The sequence below is a fragment of the Silurus aristotelis genome (genome assembly GCF_946808225.1).
Source record: "Silurus aristotelis genome assembly, chromosome: 25".
Taxonomy (NCBI): domain Eukaryota; kingdom Metazoa; phylum Chordata; class Actinopteri; order Siluriformes; family Siluridae; genus Silurus; species Silurus aristotelis.
The window spans coordinates 6,985,373-7,008,519 of record NC_139598.1 but is presented as its reverse complement, the minus strand read 5'-3'; the positions used below and the strand labels follow the sequence as shown (position 1 = coordinate 7,008,519).

The following is a 23,147-nucleotide window of genomic DNA, read 5'->3' as shown; positions in this document are numbered from 1 at the left end:
ATATTCAAAGTGCAATTCAGTTTATTTCATTTCTCAGTTCATCTGTTTCACTTCGACCTCACTTTATATGCATTTTAGAATATTTAACAAATAAAGACGCGGTTCCTGAGCACTGGGGTGGAACCATCAATGCTACACCTTTCATCTGAAAATTAACAAAAAAATCCCTTATTAATAAAACTTCAATTCTCGAAAAGCTAATGAATATACAAGGGCCCAAATGTAGAAAAATATTGAGCTTTTAAGGCACCACCCAAGAAACAAACAGCACACGCAAAGCTGAGCTTATTAATATGAATCAGTAATTGCACAAGGTCGCGCGCACACGCACACACACACACACACACACTGAGGAAATGAAAATCCTCTAATGACTATACGTGATCATGAACCACACAAGCACAAGGATTTGCAAAGTGCTTTATTGGTTTTGAGCGATGCTTCTGAAATGGAGTGTATTATATCGGTTAACATTATAAATCCAACGACCTCCTCCGACTGCTTTAAAACACTCGCAAACTATTTTCCATCCTCATTTTCGCAAACATGGATCTGTACAGGCTCATGGAGACTCACACTCTTACCATTAACTAGGTGCGGAGTTAAACAGGACACACGTTTCGCCGCGTTTAATACAGCCTTTAAAAAGAGACATTAACTGAGAAGAGCACAACACACCTTCCAAAATGTTCGGTGAAGGTTTCTACATGACACGAGGAACCTGTGTGAAGAGTCTGAGAGCTGATTTGGCAAATCTGAAGGCCAAAGGCGAGAGATGAAGCAGGTTTCCGGTTGAGCGCTGCTGCGTGTCAAAACCACAAGTATTCAAGCAAAATGTTTTGTTTTTTTTCCTTTTTTTTTTTTCTTCTTTTTTTCCCGCAAATGCAAAGACCACAACGACTGTAGGGAGAGGCACTGTTCCCATCCCTTTCTCCTGTTCCCAAAACGAATACTTAAAAAAATAATAATAATCAACGAATAAAAGAATAAAAATAAAAAAAAAGACTGAATTAATGATAACACTGAGGTTAAATTGATACAAATACAAAAATAATAAAACATTTTAACAAAAAAAGTCCCAGTCAGCTTTCACAGGGCCATTTTCAAGTTCTGCTGGAACTTGAAGGTGTTACTGTTTTGTTTTATTCCCCAAATCCCCCCCCACCATACACATCCAAACAACAGAGAACACACAAAATGCCTGGGATTTTTTTTTTCTTTTTCCAACTACAGTTATTAAAAAATAAAAAATTTTACTTTTGAAAACAAACAAACAAGCTAGGATTAAGAATACAAATTTAAATTATTTGGAGTGAAAAGGCACGACTCTTGCACAGTGTATACATTGCTGACACAGTATAAAGCAGGTAAGAAGACTTTCGAAAATAAGCGTAAGAATTATTATAATTTTTTCTTTTAGGAGAGGTGGCAGTTACACACGGCGTCAGGCTAAACAGGGAAAACAAATGCAACATGCATTTAAAAAAAAAAAAAAAAAAAAAAAAAAAAAAAAAACTTTTTACAGTACTGCACAATTCATAACAGTAACATTCTTCATTTATCAGAACACTTCACTGGATAGGGATGTGCTGCTTAAAAGGCGGACAGATCCGTGTACAAATTAAAATGCAAATAAAAACTGTGCATTTAATTGATATATATATATATATATATATATATATATATATATATATATATATATATATATATATATATATATATAAAAATGCTGATTCCAAAGAGTCCTAACTTTTTTAGGAGGTGGTGTCATGTTTCGACATACCAATAGCAACAATATCGATCTCATGCAAAAATCGTCGAGATTTCGCAGGGCTTTATATGAAAAAATAAGAAAACATGACGGCAAACATGAACGAATCCTAACATTTCCTAAGAGTCGACTTGAATTCTTATGAATCAGATATGAGACTGTTTTGTACAAGTGTGGCATTTCCCTCCTGTAAATACCACTTTACCGAACCAAAGGGATTATTTAAACTTCTGGTTCATAATGTGCAAAATATACAATACACTGTTGACTCAACTGCTAATTAAAAAATGTAAAGTTCACAAAACTGGCAAAAGGAAAAATAATGTCACTAGCCTACACAACCCCCAACCCCCCCTACCCCACCCCATTCTCCTTTTGTTTCCAAACAACCCCTATGAACACTGTAGCAAACATTACAGCAATGAGTGTGTATTTGTCTAAATAATTGTAAGAGGTAAACTATGGGTTTCTGCCTAGCATACTTGTGACGACACAAATCCACGGGCTGCATTTAATAGTGCCTCATAGTGCTATTGTTGCAGTATGTAACAGACCAAAAGATCCTAATTGTTAAAAAAAATAATAATTATAATAGAAAACAAAAAGTGCAACAGTTTAAGGTGCTGATGGCAAATGAAAGATCATTCACATAACAGATTTTACAGATTGAAGTGATTGCCACCAATGCTGTTGCTTCTGTTCAGTTCATTGGAACACTTTTTCTTTTTTTTTTTTTTTTTTGTGATGCACAATTATAGACAAATCATCTCATCCTCCTACAGGTTATTTAAAAAAAACACACACACACACACAAACAATGTAAAAAATTTAAAAGGAAAAAACAACAAAAAAAAAAAAACACCACCACACAAACTTGGGTGAAACACTGTAGGAACATGCAAGAGTCAGAAGGTGCATTCCTTCATGAACGTGAATGGAGCTCAGGAGCGTTTTCTTTTGCAGTCAGTCTGTTTAGAGAAGGAGAGCCATGGTTTTGGAGAATTCATGTGAAGAGACATTGCATTAACGAACATAATGAAAGTATGTTCATTTACAAGTGCTGCAGCTTTGAACTAGTAACACAAATAAAAGTCAAGTACAGGGTTAGATTGGGTTAAACAAAGTATATGACTAAAATGAAGCATGGACGGAAAAGGGGTAGATTTACATTAGGGGGCAGGTTTAAGTTTAACTGGGGAAGATGAGTAATGGCAGCCTTATGAAATGGCAAAATGTGGGGAAAGAAAAGCAAGAGCCATGTTTCATGAATTTGGGTCGGGTGACTGATTTTGCACGGAATAGCTTCACATTTCCTTTTTGTCGAAAGTCAGGAATTCTACAGCAGTTGAAAGCTCCTTTCCTTCTCAGTCTCCCGTCTGAGTGACTTCATTCTTCATGTACATGTCCATTCGTCGCGTACACCATCGCATTTTGCACTCTCTTGCTCTCGCTCTCTTTTTCTCGCTTGCTCTTTTGCTCGCTCTCTCCCTTTCACTTAGAAGGAAGGCAAAATAACATGTATTAAAAAAAATAAAATAAAATGCCATGAGGGGCATGCATTGAAAACCCAAAACAAAAAAATCCATAGCTCCCACAAAGATTTGTACTTGTTACTGTTTCATCACACTTATGGTCCCACAAAACAGCAAAGAACAAAAAAAAAAAAAAAGAAAGAAAAGAAAATGTAAACGAATGGTGGTTGTAGCTGCTGTAAGGGTGGGTGAGTGCATTTGGGCACCCCTCCATCAGCATCCCTCTTTGACCCTGTGTGGGTTTTGCTCCAGTTTAGGGTAGAATGGTGGTAATGAAATCGTAGAATCTCTTAGAGTACTGTTCTGGGTTCACGGTAGAGATCTCTGCTCCAGCCTACACAAACAATGGAGAAAGTGATCAGAAGTGATTATACAATATATTATCCAAAAAAATATCCTATCAAAGATAATAATGTTAGCTTTATAGAACAAGAAGTAAAAAATATTTCAGAATTTTCCATGAAAGTTACGGAACCATTTGAGCTTCTCTACATGCACTGTACTTTCTTTCTCCCACATTCATTCTTCCCATTCTAGGAAATAAGCCATTTCTTATTCAACATTTTAAAAAATTTGTTTCCCCCTCAAGCACCAATTATTCTAGTTTTTACTGCAATGGGCGTGCTCATGTGTCTGTAGTGTCTGGTATGAAAATACAAACTGCATTTTAAAATGATTTGTCCAGTAATTGGTCTTTAATTTAAGGCATTGTCAGTCTTCAATTTTTAGCTGACAAGTTTTTTTTATTTTTACTTTGTTTACAATTTCCAGCCAAAAACATTAATTGGCATCCCTAATAAACATAGAGTGAGACATACACTTGTCTCACTCAAGTTTACTAAGTCAAACATAGACTGAAACTTGATTTGACATTAAAGAACGCCTTCATCCATTTCCTCATGTGGAGAACAGAGAATGGTTTCCAGTGGGTGTCGATTTAAAATACCTATGGCAATCGTTCCAAATTGCCCTTCGGAATTATGGAAGTGCGACTCAAACCACACTGCTAAAAATTGTGAATAATAAAATAAGGACTCACTCCATGCTTGACTGTTTTGGCTGCATGAGCTGCTTTCTTCTTGGCATCGTAATGTTGCAGAATGTCAATCACTGCCATAAAGTAGACTTCTTTCCGAGGAGAGTCTTAAAAATAATAAACAAAATACCTGTCAATAATAATGTCAGGAAATTATCTAAATATGTCAAGAGGAAGTTAATGATTGAGTTTCTTAATGTGCAGGTTAGTTCCTCACATTGTTGGCTTATTATTGTTTTGTTGACAAGATTTGCAATGATTCATTTAATGTTTTTGTACAGATGAGCTACTGCACTTTTAAAGGCTGCCAAATGGTTTAAGGAATTAAATTTGCAATATACACATAGCGACCAACCAATCAGATACATCTACTTTAGAGCTTCAGTAGTTGCTGAAGTTACAAGTTAAATGAATATGAATAACATACATACCGTAATTTCCGGACTATAAAGCGCACCCTTATATAAGCCGCACCCACTGAATTTGACAAATATTTTTATTTTTTAAATAAATAAGCCGCACCTGTCTACAGTAATGTATTTTACACAGGCTTTAACAAAAGACACGTTACATACGGTGTAACAGGTGAAATATGTTGCGCTTCTATTAGGTATTTTGGGAAAAGACCGGCACTGCATACTTCCAGTATTACTGCGCGTGTGGAGACCAAGGATTTTGTCCTTTTTATTTTATGATGCTCATTTCTAAGTTTCTTTGACTAACCCATAACGCTGTTGCCAAGAAAAATAAAAAAGTACGAGTTTTGGAAACCTGTCTGTGCTTATATGATTTCTGATTTCTGGAGTTTTAGTGAGCTCTCCCTTTACCCTGACTCAATGCGCTTAGTGGTATATATTTAATCAGCAACAAAAAAAGAAGAACCTGAATAATACCATTAAGGACAAAATTATAAGCTAAGAATATGACAAAGGATTAATTATAAGTTAATTATAAGTCATGTTTTAGCAGGTTTATTAAATGCAATAATAAACGTACACATAACTATGATTACTGCAGAGCACATTAACCAAATGCTAACGTCTCCACTCACTTTCGTGACTTTTAATTGCGTAGACATCGATAGTGGGGTCAAAGTCTCCCGGTGAAAGGGGTTTAGTGCTGTCCAGAGTGTTGCTGGGGCTGTCTGGAGGTGTTCCAACAATCCCTCCATCACTCTCTCCTTCATCATCTCCTTCATTATCCTCACTTTCCACATCCTCCTGCTCTGCTCGCTCCACATCATGGATCCCCACCAACAGACTGTAGTCCATCAGCTTCAGCTGAGCCAGGAACTACAAACACCAAGATTATTAATCCAAAATCATGTCTAAAATCAAAACTATAAATAGATTAGGTTAAATTACAAATCGCTTTGAAAGATTGAGAGAAAAAAAAAAAAGGATTTTATTTACCTCCACATCCTTCCTGAGTTTCTCAAGAAATATCTTTTTATTTTCCTCATCAATGTATATTTTCTGTCCATCGTTGATGAAGTCGTTATCCTTGTATGTAGGCAGCTCCTTGGCCTTAAAGTAAATAAAGAATTCACTGTGTAAACAAACTCTTACAGTCAAAAGAATAGTAATGAACACAATAATAGTATAAAACCCGACCTTATGCAGTGACCAAAAACAGTGTTCATTAATAACAGCAATTCCACCTAGCAATTCTCCTTAACAATATGGGGGAAAAAAAATCATTTTAAGTAATAACTACTTGCTTGAAGTTAAAACTATTTATAAAGCATGTGGTCTGAGGATTCCACTCTTTATTTTTTGTTTCATGGTTTTAATCAGGTGAATGGAGAATTTTCAACTCAAGCTGATAAATTATTGAGTGTTTTTTATATTAGTTTAATCACCTACAACCTCATCAGTAAAACTATTTTTTACTGACAACAGAAACATAAATTGTATTCTACAAGTTAAAAAGAACCATCAACATCCATATAACCAACCCTGCATTCACTTTTGCACACTACCTCCCCAGAGGGAGCTGTGGAGTCAAAAGTCAGACTTGCTGCAGAACTTCCTTTTTCACAAAGATTTAAGGGAAGTTTATAAATCGAGAAGTGGAGAACACTTCCTAGAATAATAGAATAAAAAAAAGTACAATAAACAAAATACATCTTCAAGCTATAATTAATACCCATCTTTTACATATGAAAATTCACTTAAATTATTTGAAGTGAACAGCAAAATAATCCTCATGACTGAATCAGAAAATCACAATGTTGTTTGCACAAAACTGTTTCTCAAAAAAAAAAAAAAAAAAAGAAAAAAAAAAAGAAAAAGGAACGTGAAGATAAATGCGAGCTGTCACGCTACACGCGGTGCTAAATGGATGGGTTCATGACCAAATCTGCTTTGGCCACCACAAAGACAGTAAGGCAACAAGAAGACGGCTTTTAATCAATGAGATTACAAGTCTTGTAATTAGATCAGCATTTCTTGCTACAACGACATTGACGCACATTCTTCTGGGTTGCATGTAAGGCACTGATATTCATAATGCTGTTCCAAAAAACACCCAGATGCACCGTGGGCACGAAAAGGCCCTAGTCATTGCAGAAAACGTCAGTGTGTGATCCCAGTTCATTTAAAAGATTGGTGTAAGCTCTTCTGGACAGCTGTGGCACTGATTGGATTTAAACTTGCAGTGTTAACAAAACAGCCAGTTGCCTTCGGTCAGTGAACCGTACATCTGTGTGAAAAATCATGATCCTGATTTAAATTACATTACAAGTACTTACATTTATACGCAATGGATCTGCTGCTTGAGTAAGACCTGATTTACTAAAACTACTGGTATACTTAAGGAAAAAAAAAACAGCCGGCATTATCCGTTATAATCTGTTTTGCTCCACAATATCATTACCACCACTTTCATAGGGTCCTAATTTCAATCAAACATGAAACTGAGTGATCTGCATATAATGACTGCTATTTGTAAGAGGGAACATAATGATTAAAGGGATAATGAAATGCTAAAGAATGGAGACATAATCCTTTTGTGTCAGGGTGTGTGTTTGTCTTGAATAGCCATTTTGGCATCAGTGAAGGCCTTGCACAACCCTATGAGAACCCAGGGATACAACAGGGATTAGATGTAGTGTGTGCAGGAGAAAAACAGGATTAAAATAGATGTCTGGTCTCCTTATGCCACCTCTGACCGCTGGCAACCTGTGCAGTTGCACAACAAGCTAAATTCTGGAGCCAAGAGCTTGGCTTAAAACCGAGCTCTACCTTCTTTAATAGTGTGTCCACATTATTGTTCCTGTTTGGTCTTATTTACCTCATGAGCCCATTATAATATTTGTATATTTACACTCATAAACGAACTGACTATTAACTAGGGACATGTGCACCTCACCCTTTTGTCCTTCTACATTAATGAAAGTGTACATAAAAGAAAGCGGACATGAGCTGAAACAGATGTTAGACAAATAAGTAACCTTGAATAAAACCAGGTTAGCTGTAGTTAAACCACAGCATGAGTTGACTGTGATTAGACATTAGACAAAGTAGCCTTAATTGTACTCCATGTTATCTGCACCTCTGAATTCTCCTGCTGACACATTCCCATATTATCTGTATTTCTCATATATATTGTACAAAATCTTGCATACGTAACATTGTGTGTGCCCTTTACATTTCTTATCTGCTGTTCTATGTGTGTTGACTGTTAATTAACTGTAAAACTGGGTAAGACATAACCGCAATTCGCTACAACTCATGCAACTAGTCATTTTTAACTGGATTTCATGAGTTCTTTAGTTGTCAATTTCTGAATGGGTTTAAACCTTTAAAAGTTACTTTTAATGTAACCTATTTTGTCTTAGGTCTCAAGAAACACAAGGTATGGTTCCCTCTAGACTAACCATAGCTCAGGGTTTAGGGCTCTGGGCATCTGATTAAAAAGAGTACTGCCAAGATGCCATTGTTGGGTCCTTAAACAAAGCTTTAACTCTTATTTGCTCAATAGTAACTCCTTTTGTGTAAAACCATCTGCCTTAAATCACTTCAATGTAAACGTTTCAATCATTCCCTTGTCACCATGTCACAATAATACTGCAAGAAAACAATAGCACAATAAAAGTGCTAATTTCAAATTTTGGGAAAACTTAAGTTGCGCCCAGATCTCAAAAACACAGTTGTCATTAGCTTGGTTGTTTGCTTGGGGTATAAATATGAGGGTGCACCCCTGTAACATCTCTGTCATCCATTATCACACGGGACATTAACTCACCATAAAAAACACTATACCATGTTTCCGTATTATTTGTGCAGGAGTTCATTGCTCTTATACACTGATCGTTCTTATTTTGCCATGAAGGATGCCACAAATGTACTGAAGTACTCTTTTTATCTAAAGTTTTCTCTCTCGCATTTGGCTCACTCATTAACACTCTAAAGTTTAATTTAAATAAATAGTAGCCCTTGCTATTCAGATTTTCAGATGTAATGTGGTTGAGGGTGGCAGTGCATGGAAGTGTGAAATAGCAAAAGCAGCCAATGGGGAAATATCTGTGCCAAAGTATTAAAAAAAAGGGAAAAAATATTAGCTGGACATATTTTCTCTGAACATTAAAATATGGATAGAATATCACAGCTTATTATATCTATTCTAAATCAAACCACCTTTAAAACAGGGACTGCAGTGATGTAATGAATTCAATGGGAAAACACATGCCCAACCATGAATGCAACGTCCTATTGCCAACATTACCACACTAAATCATATACTGCAAAGCTATCTAACGAAGTTTTCCTCTTCAGCTAAACCTATTGTTTCTTTTTTTTAAGTGGGGTTTGGTTCAAGGAACCAAATTCAACAATCCAATTGTAGCTATGGGCAGAGACCGCCAGATTTTTGTTTTTATAATTATCAAGGTACTTAGAGGTACTTGCTTGGATATCCTAACAATTGTCTCAGAGTCTTGGGGTGAAAAACAGCTAGACAACATGAAAGATCATTTGTCATGCGTACTAGAAATGATTAGTTTCCTTTCCGCATAACAACCTTTTCTTGTGTTTGTCTTTTATGACCATCGAACCCAGTTCCTGTCAATGCCTCAGCAGTGCCTAGAAAACGTCAGCTATCTACCTGAATGTCACTTTGCGTAAAGAAAATAAAATAGTTATCTGAAACACCTTCCAAATAGGTAGCAAATAAATAGTAATATTCTAAACAATACTCCAACTGTGATCCTTAGAAAATGTAGCCTCTCTCTAGTCATCTACCTCCCATTAAGGTAATATACTTTTACATCATCTTCTGAGCAGATTCATTACGGCCAAAGTGATTTTAACATCTTAATTACTTCCCAAATCATATATAAGGCCATTTTCATGTTAAGTCAAATCAGGTTCAGGCATGTAGCCCATTTCTTTTATAGTAATTGCCTGGTTTATAAATGTCAACACAGTTTGCTCTCTAAACATTCCCATGTTGAGTAATGACTACGGGGATCTGGCATGCGTCACTTCATATTCACACTACAGTAAAACAAAAAGTCACATATGACTGCAGGATGCATTCCTAAACACTCTGATTAGCTAAAATAAATGTAATGGTGATACGCTTAAATTACACTTTCTTTGGTAATACATCAATAAATAATACATTTACAATCTCTCCTATTATTTCAGTGCGTATTTAAGCACAAAAACTTTTAATTAGCACAATTATGTTCATTAATCCCCACTGTCATGATGCTGCCCTGAACATTATTGTAAAGCTGGGAATGCACTTTCCCTGTATGGTCCTATTTATTTATTTATTTGTTTGTTTGTTTGTTTTTGCACATGATTAGCATACACCTTTGTTTAAGTAAGACAAATCTATCCAGGCATTATGCTCATTGTAAGGTCTTTAACAAAATGTGCTCTCATTATGTAAAGTTTCTGAGAAAAGTAGCTCCTGTCAAAACACATCTAACAAACAATGATCACAGTAAACAGAGGCTTGTGGCAGAAGGCAGTGTTTTACATTTGTTTGCTTTTTCTTAATAATGACTAACAGAGCATGAAGCTCACTGTTCCTACAGTAACAATCCCAACTGAAGCAAGACAAGAGAATTTACAAAACTAAAACCTATTCTGAACAAACCTTGCAGAAGAGAACAAAGATGGACACACAGACACACAGACACACAGACACACAGACACACACACAGACACACACACACCCTCCCCCCACAAAAACAGTTCTATTCCCTTTGGAAAATAATAGAAAACACTTCCATCACCATTAGTTAAAGCTCAAACGCTACATAACGTTTCGCAAATGCTAAAAAATGATGCCATCAAGAAATCTTCATTTTTCTATGCTGCATTTTCATGCATCCAATCACCATCTCTTCTGTACTGTATATGCATAATCATTTACAACAGCGGATCATGTTTCCTCGTGGCTTCTAATGTTCCTATTTTTTGTTATTGTTTTAAGATTTTGCTAGTCACACTGCATAACCAAAATAAATAAAAATAAATTAATAACAAAAAAATTTATAAAAAATCTGAAAAGTAACAAATAAACTGAAATAAAAAATTCATATAAAAAGTCAGATTCCATTGAGTATAATTAAAAGTGTACATTATATTTTCCAAAGAACTAAATGTCTAGATATTAATTGCATTCTGTTTGGACATCAACATTACCTTCTCCTTGTCACTGGCCTCCCTAGCAACAGTAGATCCCTTAGAAAGAGAAATATTTCATCAGTTCATAGTTTAGACAGCTGCAATTAAACAAAAATCTGGCCATTGCTTTTCATTTCCCTTCACATACCTTCAAGTCATATTTCTTATAGACAGACAGGCGGTGACTGAAGACATTGCGTGTGACGATCATGTAGGTTTCATCTCCGTCTACGGTGATGCGATACATGCCCAAAAACTGAGGCAGCAGTGTGGTACCATGACATTCCACAATAAACTACAAGACAGAAACCAACGATGAGTATAACTAATGCAGAAGAATTCATTTTGAATTCATTTTTTGGAAAGCTCTTGTTACTATGGACATTGTCTCAAATCAGAAAGCAAAAGGCACATCAATACGTTTTATTAAGACAGCATTTGTTTTCCTACTCCAGGTCATTGTGTGTGAAAAGAGAAACAAGTTGAGCAAGGAACATGAGAAGTGATAGTGTTAAGAGAAACTGTTTTCTTTTAATTGGTTCTTTAAGGAGAACAGAGAGAAAAAAAAGTGAGTGAGTGAGGAAATGAGTTTCAGAGCCTGAAGGTCACAGAGCTGAAAGATCCGTCACACCCACACAGCCTTGTTTGGCTTTAGGAACCATCAGAAGATTTATAAAACCTCTTAACTTGATACAAGCTGCAATCTTTTACCAGACTGGTCTAAATGTGGGTCTGTAATGTCCATGTGTGCATGCTCAATGACAGTCCTTTAATAAGCATTTACATGTGTAACACACCAGTAATGACATTCTGTTCAGGTGCATGTGTTTATACATACCTGGTGATATTTTTTAAGGATGTTGTGCATCTCTGCTACGTCCTCACTGCTGATGGTCTTAATGACGTATCTCTTGTCATAGGACGTGTGAAAACGGGCACCGCTACGACCCTGAGCCTCACTTACAAGAGGTGCACTGCGAGTCAGAGAGTTCTACACACAAACACAGGGAGACAAACAAGTCAGCGTGCACACAGCACAGCAAATGTATGTATTTAACACGTTTTATTCAGCTCGCTGGCTAATTATAGCAGCCTTGAAGTGCTGAGGAAGGTGTGAAAGCAGAAATAGCAGAGAAATTCACAAAAATTCTCACAAGGTTTACATCAGACCTGTCCTAGACAAAAAAAAAAAAAAAAAAGAGAGGTACAGCATGGAGTGACAACATGTGATCAATTGTGGAAGTGAATATGAAACAAGCAGAGGTGGTTATGCAACCTTTTTTGTTAGTTTGAGCCTTATGAAGAAAAAAATAAATAAATCTGAAACATATTCTAAATTAGCCAAAGCACAGGTTTCCTACGCTACACAAAGAACAAAAGCCTTCCCTTTTCCTAAAGCACAGCGATTAACACTGTTAACCAATAAGATAATGTTTTCTTTCATGTGGGAGTAAGGGACTCACAGGAAATGATATTAAGAGCTCTGGCTGCATGTGGGTGGCTGAGACGTAAAAGGATTGGCCTGAAATTACGCCGTCATTACGTGGGGGGAAAAAGGTCCACTTTACGACAGTGGATTGAAGGGTTAATGACTAAATTACAACTCATTAATCATGGGTTTTTCCACTCGAGGACGACTGAATATACCCAGATGATAATAAATACCCCTCTGCTTGAAATATGAATGGGGCCGCATGTAACACCCAACATGACATCTGTATTAAACAGCTCTTAGTCCAATCCCACATTAAAAACCCAACAGCTATGTTGGAAAAGATGGTGAAAAAAAATACCTGGTGTATTAAATTCTTACAGTGACGTATTACAATATATATATATTTTTTATTCATGTCGTAAAATAGCCAAAAGGCTATTTACAGCCATTCTAATGATACATTGAAACATCATCTTGCTGTAGATACATTTCCGGTATTTGGGTCTCTACCATTCCAGTATATAAGAGCCTGAAAATAACTGATGGGGAGTGTCGCTATGATGTCTGCCAAGTCAAGACTGTCCCAAGTCAAGACTGTCCCAAGGACTTTGATCTACTGTTTAGTAAAAATACTGTAGGGTAACCAAATCTGAGCTGTTTACATCAGACCATTTTTTTCCTCCAATTCTATACATCCAGACAGAAACACTGGAAAATATGGTAAACAATTATTTTGTTTTCACAGTAGAAATATTAATAATCTATATGATTTAATTTTTCTCAAAATTTTTTCAGTGAAGTGACCATATCTTACTCCAAAATGCTCATTCTGGCATGGAAACTGGTGCACAGAAACATAACATCAATATTCTGATGTTTTTGCCAGCAATGAGTACAAAAAATGCTTACTTTATGGCCTGACCTTCAGAGTCTGAAGCTGAAACTAGAAAATTACTGATCACCATGACAAATCCAGAAAGATGTATCTGGTCGCAATAGCTTGTTCCACAACCCAAAACCTAACTTTATCATGTTATTATGAACATACCTGGAAGTCCTGGTCGTCAATGCTAAACCTTTCTCTTAAATTACGGAAAACAAGAGGGCAATATTCCTTGAATTTAAAGTGACTTGGCATATTCTCCCTGAAATGATAACATGAAACAACACACACGATTAAAGGTATGTAATATTATAAACATTTCCATAAATCAGAATGCATATTGAAAAGTGAAGCAGTTAATTTAACTCACTTGTTAAACAGGTGGTTGTCCACCTTTATCTTTGAATAGGCCTTGAAGTCATCAGGCATCAGCATGATGGGGATCTGAACATGACTCAACTCATTTATCTAAGAAGGCAAAAAGACAAAAAGGTGAAGATAAACACTTCGATCTAGAACGTTCATTTTGATAAACATAAACCTGTTCCAGTATGACAATGTCCCTGTGCACAAAGCAAGCTCCATGAAGATATAGTTCAAATTGGTTGCAGTGGAAGGTGTTGATTGGCCTGCTATAAAGCTATGACCTTTACAGTGTGGGATGAACTGAACACTGACTGCACTCCAGGTTTCCTCATCCTATATCAGTACCTGATTTTACAAACACCCTTAGTGTTGAATGAACACAAGTTTCCACAACCACTCTCGAAAAAACTGATTTTTAACTCCTTCATCTGCTCTTTCTATATATGATAAATATATGTATGGAAGTTTGTAACTTTAATTGACTCTGCTAGCAAATTATAAAATATATGAACGTGTCAAGAGAGCCAGCAAACTGATACATATATCACTAAAGGTTTATTGACATATGAGCAACACACCCACATGTGGACAAAAAGATGACATATGCCACAAAGTTAGACCAAAAAATTGTATAGGATTAAATAGAATGTCTTTGTATGATGTGGTATTATAAATAATACTTCACTTAAATCAAGTGCTCCCAATCTGTGGTCCAGAGTGACACTGATCTCAACAAATTTGGGATGAACCGAAATGCCGACTGTACCCCAAGCCTCCCCCTTAAACATTAATAATAATGCTCTTTTGTGACTGAATGTATGCCAATACCCACAGCTACGCTCAAACAGTAGTGAAAAGTAGAGGTCAAGCAAATAATCGTAGGCGCATCTGACTCACCAAACCGTGCGTGTACGTTCCATGCTTGCATGAGGGGGGGAATAATGCTCTCATACCAGCAGGTGGGAGTAGTGTGTATTTAGCATACAAACAGGGAAATTGGAAGAGCTAAAACTAGAAATATATAACGCTATACAACCTGCCGTGATCATTACTAACAGATTCCATGTTTTGTTTTTTTAAATCATGTCTGCTAAGTTACAAAGACAAGAGCAAGAATGACAAGCGTGTTCGTTGTTGTTTCCTTTTTTCATGTTCCGTTTTGTGTGCTCATTCGCTAAGCTAAATAGCTAATTGGAGCTCTCCTTTCATAAACGGGCAAAAAACAGCTGACTCAGTACGAACAGGGCTTAAAGTTTGTATGCTTCGAAATTGATCTTGCCGTATATATTTCATATGACGCTACTGTTGGAGAGATAAAGAGAAAAACAATTAGAGAGAATGCAAGTAACTTTTTGGGAACTTCAACCAGCTGTAGTTTAGGCTACAGGTACACATCGGGACCAAAACGTGTTAACAAGTGCACTGATTGGAGAGGCTGTGTTGTTCAATAAAGGTTTCATTTGAGCAATTTTCTGTATCACATCTTATTAACCTTTTTTATGAAATGAAGAGGAGAAAAAAAAACAAATCTGCCAAACATATCGTCCAAAGAAATCCGCATCATATATAGCTGCTCTGATTTCTAAATATCGGCATCGGCCAGAGAAAAACCCAATTCGGTGGACCTCTGGTGAAAAGTTCAGAAGAGTAAAATTTAAAACAGGCAACTGAATCTGTTTATATTTAAAAAGCATTTATGGGTGTGATGGTCAGGTGTCCACAAACCTTTGTCCATACAGTTCAGCGGTAATCATTTCCACTACATTGTTTTTGTTGTCAAATATAAACATACTCAGATAATAAAAAAAACACATTCCTTTCACACTTGCAATATGGGATTATTCAAAGATGTTTCAGCCCCCCCGGTGTTTTAAAAACATGTAGTGTATGGCTATACAAAACGTATATATAACATATTACCACTTGACATTGGACAGTTAAAAAAAAAAAAACATAAATAAAATAAAAAATTTTCATTAAATTCTTACTAAATCAATCGATGCAACACTACAGCATTCATTTGTTTCAGTACTGCAGGAGTAATAGTTCAGTAATGCACAATGTCATCCTTTTGAAGTCTAAAGTATAACAATAGATTTGAACATCAAGGTTTAGGTAACAGCAAGATCCTGAAACAACTGCAGCACTGCACCTGCTCCTGGCTGTCATTATAATCCTCTATGTCTCAGCTCAGGCTTTATCAGTGGACAATTTGCAAATCAAGGACTGAAGTACTGAAATCGTTCTCCCTCTCCCTCTCCCTCTCCCTCTCCCTCTCCCTCTCCCTCTCCCCACCCCACACTTTTCTGTGAAGCTGTGACATAATGACTCCACATAGTCAGAAGGCGATGTCTCCATTTGAACAATGCACCATTTTACTCGTAATAAAAAAAATAAAAATAATAAAAAAAATTTCACTAGTGAAACCAAGACCAATGTTTAGCAAAATCTCTTCTTAAATGTGACCACAGTGCACCACACTATAAAATGGTGTATAACTGTGATAGAATAAATCAGTACTGGTGCAAAGAAATCTGTGACTCACATGATCTGTCAAGTTCTACTTAGTCTGCACAGTCTTTTACAGCAAAGAAGAAAATGTTTCAAGTCTTACAATAACATATACATGAGCTAATATATATATATATATACAGTGAGGAAAATAAGTATTTGAACACCCTGCTATTTTGCAAGTTCTTCCACTTAGAAATCATGGAGGGGTCTGAAATTGTCATCGTAGGTGCATGTCCACTGTGAGAGACATAATCTAAAAAAAAAAATCCAGAAATAACAATGTATGATTTTTTAACTATTTATTTGTATGATACAGATGCAAATAAGTATTTGAACACCTGAGAAAGTCAATGTTAATATTTGGTACAGTAGCCTTTGTTTGCAATTACAGAGGTCAAACGTTTCCTGTAGGACAGGACACACTGCAGGAGGTATTTTGGCCCACTCCTCCACACAGATCTTCTCTAGATCAGTCAGGTTTCTGACCTGTCGCTGAGAAACACGGAGTTTGAGCTCCCTCCAAAGATTCTCTATTGGGTTTAGGTCTGGAGAATGGCTAGGCCACACCAAAACCTTGATATGCTTCTTACAGAGCCACTCCTTGGTTATCCTGGCTGTGTGCTTCGGGTCATTGTCATGTTGGAAGACCCAGCCTCGACCCATCTTCAATGCTCTAACTGAGGGAAGGAGGTTGTTCCCCAAAATCTCGCAATACATGGCCCCGGTCATCCTCTCCTTAATACAGTGCAGTCGCCCTGTCCCATGTGCAGAAAAACACCCCTAAAGCATGATGCTACCACCCCCATGCTTCACAGTAGGGATGGTGTTCTTGGGATGGTACTCATCATTCTTCTTCCTCCAAACACGTTTAGTGGAATTATGACCCAAAAGTTCTATTTTGGTCTCATCTGACCACATGACTTTCTCCCATGACTCCTCTGGATCATCCAAATGGTCATTGGCAAACTTAAGACGTGCCTGGACATGTGCTGGTTTAAGCAGGGGAACCTTCCGTGCCATGCATGATTTCAAACCATGACGTCTTAGTGTATTACCAACAGTAACCTTGGAAACGGTGGTCCCAGCTCTTTTCAGGTCATTGACCAGCTCCTCCCGTGTAGTTCTGGGCTGATTTCTCACCTTCCTTAGGATCATTGAGACCCCACGAGGTGAGATCTTGCATGGAGCCCCAGTCCAAGGGAGATTGACAGTCATGTTTAGCTTTTTCCATTTTCTAATGATTGCTCCAACAGTGGACCTTTTTTCACCAAGCTGCTTGGCAATTTCCCCGTAGCCCTTTCCAGCCTTGTGGAGGTGTACAATTTTGTCTCTAGTGTCTTTGGACAGCTCTTTGGTCTTGGCCATGTTAGTAGTTGGATTCTTACTGATTGTATGGGGTGGACAGGTGTCTTTATGCAGCTAACGACCTCAAACAGGTGCATCTAATTTAGGATAATAAATGTAGTGGAGGTGGACATTTTAAAGGCAGACTAACAGGTCTTTGAGGGTCAGAATTCTAGCTGATAGACAGGTGTTCAAATAGTTATTTGCAGCTGTATCATACAAATAAATAGTTTAAAAATCATATATTGTGATTTCTGGATTTTCTTTTTAGATTATGTCTCTCACAGTGGACATGCACCTATGATGACAATTTCAGACCCCTCCATGATTTCTAAGTGGGAGAACTTGCAAAATAGCAGGGTGTTCAAATACTTATTTTCCTCACTGTATATATATATTAGGGGTGGCACGGTTCACAAAACCCACAGTTTGGTTCGTATCACGGTTTTAGGGTCACGGTTTTCGGGTTCTGTACGGTTCTTGTTGTTATTTTTTCTTTTAATCTTCAACACTCCAGAAATTTCCTTCAGCATTTGATATATAGCTTATTAGCTTAATTATCCACAATTTAGGATACAGTATTAACATTTTTGTAATGTAATCGTGCACTAACTGAATTTGACTTGACTTTAAGCACATTATTCGGAGCATCTCTGAGTAAAAGCTAGGTGAGATTTTGATATAGCAAAAGAGAAGACATTGATGATGACATGCTTTTCGTTTATTTAGCAAAAAAATAAATAAAAATTGTCGGTGAGAGGGAATATTAAACCGCGGCTCGAGTGCATTCATCAGCTGACGAAATCCTTCACATTTAATCACGCTGCACGGTTGCATATCTTTTGCTATAAACATCCCCAATGCTTTAGTTATGGCTATTGTCCTGTCTGACTTCTCACTGAAAGGCTGCTTAAATGCTGGGGACAGTAGAAGTTGTTTCCTAACCGGCTCTCTCCTGTTTGTGCTTATCGACACATTGGCGTGATGTCTTTTTAAATGAACTGTCATATTAGAAGTGTTGGCATTAGCATATTGAATGCATTTTGCACAATGTTGCACACAGTCACAGTTCTATCTACTGATTTATTTCCGTTGTCATCGTAAGTAACATGAAATCCAAAATGTTCCCACACACCGGATTTGAACGACGCAGGCGCATCCGCCGACTCCGGGCAGCCTTCATTATCTCCTCCACTTGCCATTTCTGCAGCACTCCTTACTCAACTTTTACTGTCTATATGTATGTTCACGTGAAACTGTCTGAGGCGAAACTGAGCACGGGGCTACATTGCGCATGCGTCGAACCGTGCGATGCACACACGAACCGAACAGAGACAAGTGAACCGAACGGTTCGGGTGTTTTTCCATGTACTGTGCCACCCCTAATATATTATATATTTATATATTTATATATATATATATATATATATATATATATATATATATATATATATATATATATATATATATATATATATATATATATATAAACTTTTCTGGTATTTTTCCGATCATAACGTCAATTTGTACTCGCACATTATGGACATCAGGACAATATATCGTCCCCTCCTTTCTTCACTTCAGAGCCACAAGCCATTTTACAGTCATTCACCAAAAGCTAAAGAGAATGACAGGATGATGGAACATTACACACAATTATAGAAGTTGACTCTGCCCACCTAGGTGGCCTTCTAAAGAATTAATAATACCTTAATAGGTCTACAAAAATGCTGGACACAGGTTCCTATGTCTGTGTAAGTTGAAGCAGTTGTCATGTGTCATTGGAATAAATTAATGTACAGTTGTGTTGGCCTGCAGTGCTAGATTTAGGTCAATAAGTCATTAAACAGGCTAATAAAAGCTTCTTGACTTGACTCAATGTTTTCCAAGAAGTTTATATATTTATAAGTCAGGCTGCTAAGCAGACACTAAGAATAAACATCTATGAAAACATCATTCATTGTGAGAATTCAACACCAGTCATACTTCTATTTTTGGAAAATCTAATTATACCTGGTTTTGCTCCCTACACCTTCAGCATTTCCGTGACATGTGAAGTTACTAATCAGACTCTGTTCAATAGTTTTGGCTCAATAATATGTAATAATTGAAATGGCCAAGTTTCAGTATTTTGTTTAGAGGTATTAATGTGTATTAATTATGAATCATAACACATTATTACAAGACTTAAGGGATGCTTCAATTAATGTGCAGGGAGTATAAAATCAGAAAACAAAACTATGAAATAAAAATTTTAATAGCTTATGATCTCATGAGCTAATGAAGTACAGAGCAAAATAAAAAAAACTCGCACTGGCAAAGGTATTTACAGCTTAATGCCAGGAAATAAAAAAGAATGCCCTATCAACTGATTAGACAACCAACTTAGAAGTTCATTAATATCGCAGAATGTATTATGGGAGTGGGAACATTAAATGCATGTGACAAGTAGGGCTATCACCTAGAAACAATTGAATTGCAAAATATAATAAATGACAATGCATCAATTTAACCACTGATGAGGAACAAAAACAAGCTAAACCTATGAGGGGAAAAAAAAATGATCAAAGTCGTTACTGAAATTGTTGTGGCATTTGAGAGTTTGTAAAGTGGAAATGTACAAAAAGTCACTTATTCAAATTGGTTAGTAAAAACAAACATATCAGTATTGATAATTTCCCTATCAGCGAATCTCTAGTCTACTCGCCTGTAGCTTTGTTCCATTTCATTTCAGCAATGTAGTGCAACCTCAGCACTTATCTCTCTGCACACACCTCGCAAGCCAAGTTTCATACGACCACTTCCTGTTTGTCTCCATGACAGCAGAGTCAGGTCTTCCTGCTCTTGAGCTCATCCTTATCAGTACAGGAAGCCAAACGCACAGGGTGCATTTATATTGTAACAGGATATGTGCTTAACCATACAGTGAGGCTTGAAAGCTTTTGAACCCACCATCATTACTTGATGACTAACAACAAATACTTTAGCACAGTGAAATAACACACACACAATTATGAAGCAATCAAGTAAAGTACCATATATTTCAATTTGGGAACTCCTGGCATAGTATCACAAAGCTTCACAAGACTGTCATCAGCAGTATTTCTTCAGGTTCTTAACTAGGCACAGGTTTTCACTGCTTTACCCACCTACTTGTCTTAGGCATTTAGTTGTATATAAAAGTTTGTTTAAGGATTTTTGCTTTAGAAACACACTTATATTTGACGATAACTTCCCTAATTCCATTTCAGTAACAGGCTTTTACCAACATGTTTTTAAGACAAGGAAATTACATTGAGTGTCCAACCTACAATGACTTTACAGGTAGTCCTCCACTTATGCTAAACATACGATAGACATACATATGCCGATCCCATCGTAAGTCAAAAATATCGCAAGTCGTACAGTACCTACAGTATCGTACTGCAGAAAATATATAATCTATATATTTATTAATTACAGTACTGATTTGCAAAGTAAAATGTTAAGGAAAAAAAACTAAGTAAATTCTTAACCTACGTATATATTAACAAATTTTTCAGGAAACAATCCCATCTGATATAAAAACTTTCAAGATCAGTTAATTCTTTTTTATTTTTAATTGGTCTGGAGGTTTGATGCAGATTGGAGACTTCACAGCCAGTGCACCAACAGAAAAGACATTCATTAATAAAAACAGAGAACCATTACACAACGCAAAAAAGAATAGGACGTGTACTGTATCGTAACATACAAACTATAGTAATGAGATGTGTGTGGGTGTGTAAAAGTGAGAGTGGGGCATCTCGCAGAGCGAGAGATACGCTGATCCCAGCTGTGTGTCCAACGTATCGTACATCGTTCTCTGCTGCACGAAATGTTTAATATTTTTTACAATTTTGACGTTTCGCTATCATCGTAAATAAAACAATACATAATATATGGACATTACAAAATTTGACAAATAGTCAGTCTCTGGCATTGTACTGGCATCTCTTCTTTAGTGAACTTATTTGAAGGTTTATCATCAAGATCATGATCACTTGTGCCAAACCTGGGTCTTTTTAGAAATTAAAAAAAATAATAAAAATAGCCAGACGCTGGAAAGTTTTGTGTCCATCCATTAGTCTTATTTGTCAATGCTTATTTTGCTGTTTAAGATATCCTAACAAATGGCTTTAGAATTATATCTCATTTTAAACTGGGATCAATCAGGTTTAGAATTAGAAACGAGGATTAAATTCATCTATCTGGCTATGTAAAATGCAGTGAAAATGAGAGATCGACCGATATGGAGTTTTTCCTATGCCCGATGCCGGTATTCATTTTGGATGCTGAATACAGACTACTGCCACTAGCTGGTATGGGAGAGTTATGTTCAGGCAAGCGTAGAACGTACCCACATGGTTTGGTGTGTCAGATGCGCCTGCCTAATAATCAGCCTAATTTGCAGCACAATCACCCGATGACAATACATTTTTTAAAATTCCCAAAATCGGCCCGAATACTCGAGCAACCAATCAACCTCTGATCTAATCTTTCAGACAGACAGCTTTTTTGACAGGGACCCTTTTGGAGGTCCTCTTTACATTACGTTCTCGTATTTTTTTTATTGTCGATTAACACTATTCAGAAGCTGAACGAGAGTAGTGATGATTTTTTTGAGATTTGTAATTACTTGTTGATTAAACACCATGTTGGCCTTCAGAAATTTCAGGCAGGCAGTCACTGATTTTAACAGCCTCAACTTTAGTACTAGTAGCTCAAAGTAAATCTAAGGAGTGTGGATGAAATACCCTTCATTTACTCTCTTGCTCTCTCTTTTTCTACATAGCATAATGTAAAATATTTACACAAATATGCATCTGGTGTTCAACAACAAAAATCCCCCCAAAAAACCTAAAACCAATAAATAATTTGTATTCTATCGTCCTGACAATTTTAACTTATTGTCTTAAACGTACCCCGAACCGATAATTATCAATACCGCAGATAATTGATTTTTTTAAACACTATTAATTGGTTTGAACAAAAATAGATGCCTGTAATTAGATGTTTTATGGAATCTATTTATAAGAGGCAGGTGCTTGAAAAAATGGCTAAAATACTCTTCCACATTTTCCACATACATGTTTTCGGTATCAATCCCTTCTCTATTCAATAGATAATGAGTAAATTATTTAAAACACTAGCTAAAAATGTGTGTTTGTCTAACCTAATGGACTTTTCCCTTTCTGGGGGAAGACCCATTGGCAAAGCCTAAAGGTCGTTTATGAGACTATTCTTTGCCTGCCATCGTCCATTAAAAAAGCAAGCTGCTATTTTTCTGTAAATTTAAATATTGGATGTCATGTGGTACTTGCAGAAAAATGTTTCACAGGTTTTTGTTTGGTCTTTTATCTTCAGACTATGCTGCTGGACTGTATACTGTTCAATATACCGTCAGGCACATTGACAAATTTCCACCAAAATGAATTTAAAAGAAAGCAAGTAGTGCAAGTGATTTGATTGAAGCTCTTTCAGCTTCGTTTCGAACAAAAATGTTGAATTAATGGTTAAAATTTCCGTTCATTTTACATTTTCACAGGCCCAAAAGTAATCGTACACTTGTTTGTTTTATAGTCGGGTGTGATCTATTTCCTC

The 23,147-nt window shown here is 36.5% G+C and overlaps 1 protein-coding gene and 1 long non-coding RNA gene across 3 annotated transcripts in view; one reads left to right on the top strand and one right to left on the bottom strand.

Annotated features, from left to right (window-relative positions):
• Nucleotides 1–2,144: 2,144 nt before the first annotated feature.
• The window catches only part of pip4k2aa (phosphatidylinositol-5-phosphate 4-kinase, type II, alpha a), a 30,644-nt gene continuing 9,641 nt past the window's right edge, over nucleotides 2,145–23,147 (bottom strand). For both annotated transcript variants that reach the window (XM_083530372.1, XM_083530373.1), the window contains exons 2-10: nucleotides 13,672–13,769; nucleotides 13,467–13,563; nucleotides 11,822–11,974; nucleotides 11,132–11,278; nucleotides 11,002–11,040; nucleotides 5,752–5,865; nucleotides 5,391–5,631; nucleotides 4,343–4,446; nucleotides 2,145–3,637 (exon numbers count right to left, since the gene is read on the bottom strand). In XM_083530372.1, the coding sequence (XP_083386498.1) occupies nucleotides 3,557–3,637; nucleotides 4,343–4,446; nucleotides 5,391–5,631; nucleotides 5,752–5,865; nucleotides 11,002–11,040; nucleotides 11,132–11,278; nucleotides 11,822–11,974; nucleotides 13,467–13,563; nucleotides 13,672–13,769 (1,074 nt within the window). In that variant the 3' untranslated portion in view covers nucleotides 2,145–3,556. The remainder of the gene's footprint in view (nucleotides 3,638–4,342; nucleotides 4,447–5,390; nucleotides 5,632–5,751; nucleotides 5,866–11,001; nucleotides 11,041–11,131; nucleotides 11,279–11,821; nucleotides 11,975–13,466; nucleotides 13,564–13,671; nucleotides 13,770–23,147) is intronic.
• Nucleotides 4,265–9,964, top strand: LOC310720057. The gene is made up of 3 exons (XR_014531643.1): nucleotides 4,265–4,771; nucleotides 5,204–8,161; nucleotides 8,214–9,964. It is a non-coding gene; the product is annotated as an uncharacterized lncRNA (long non-coding RNA).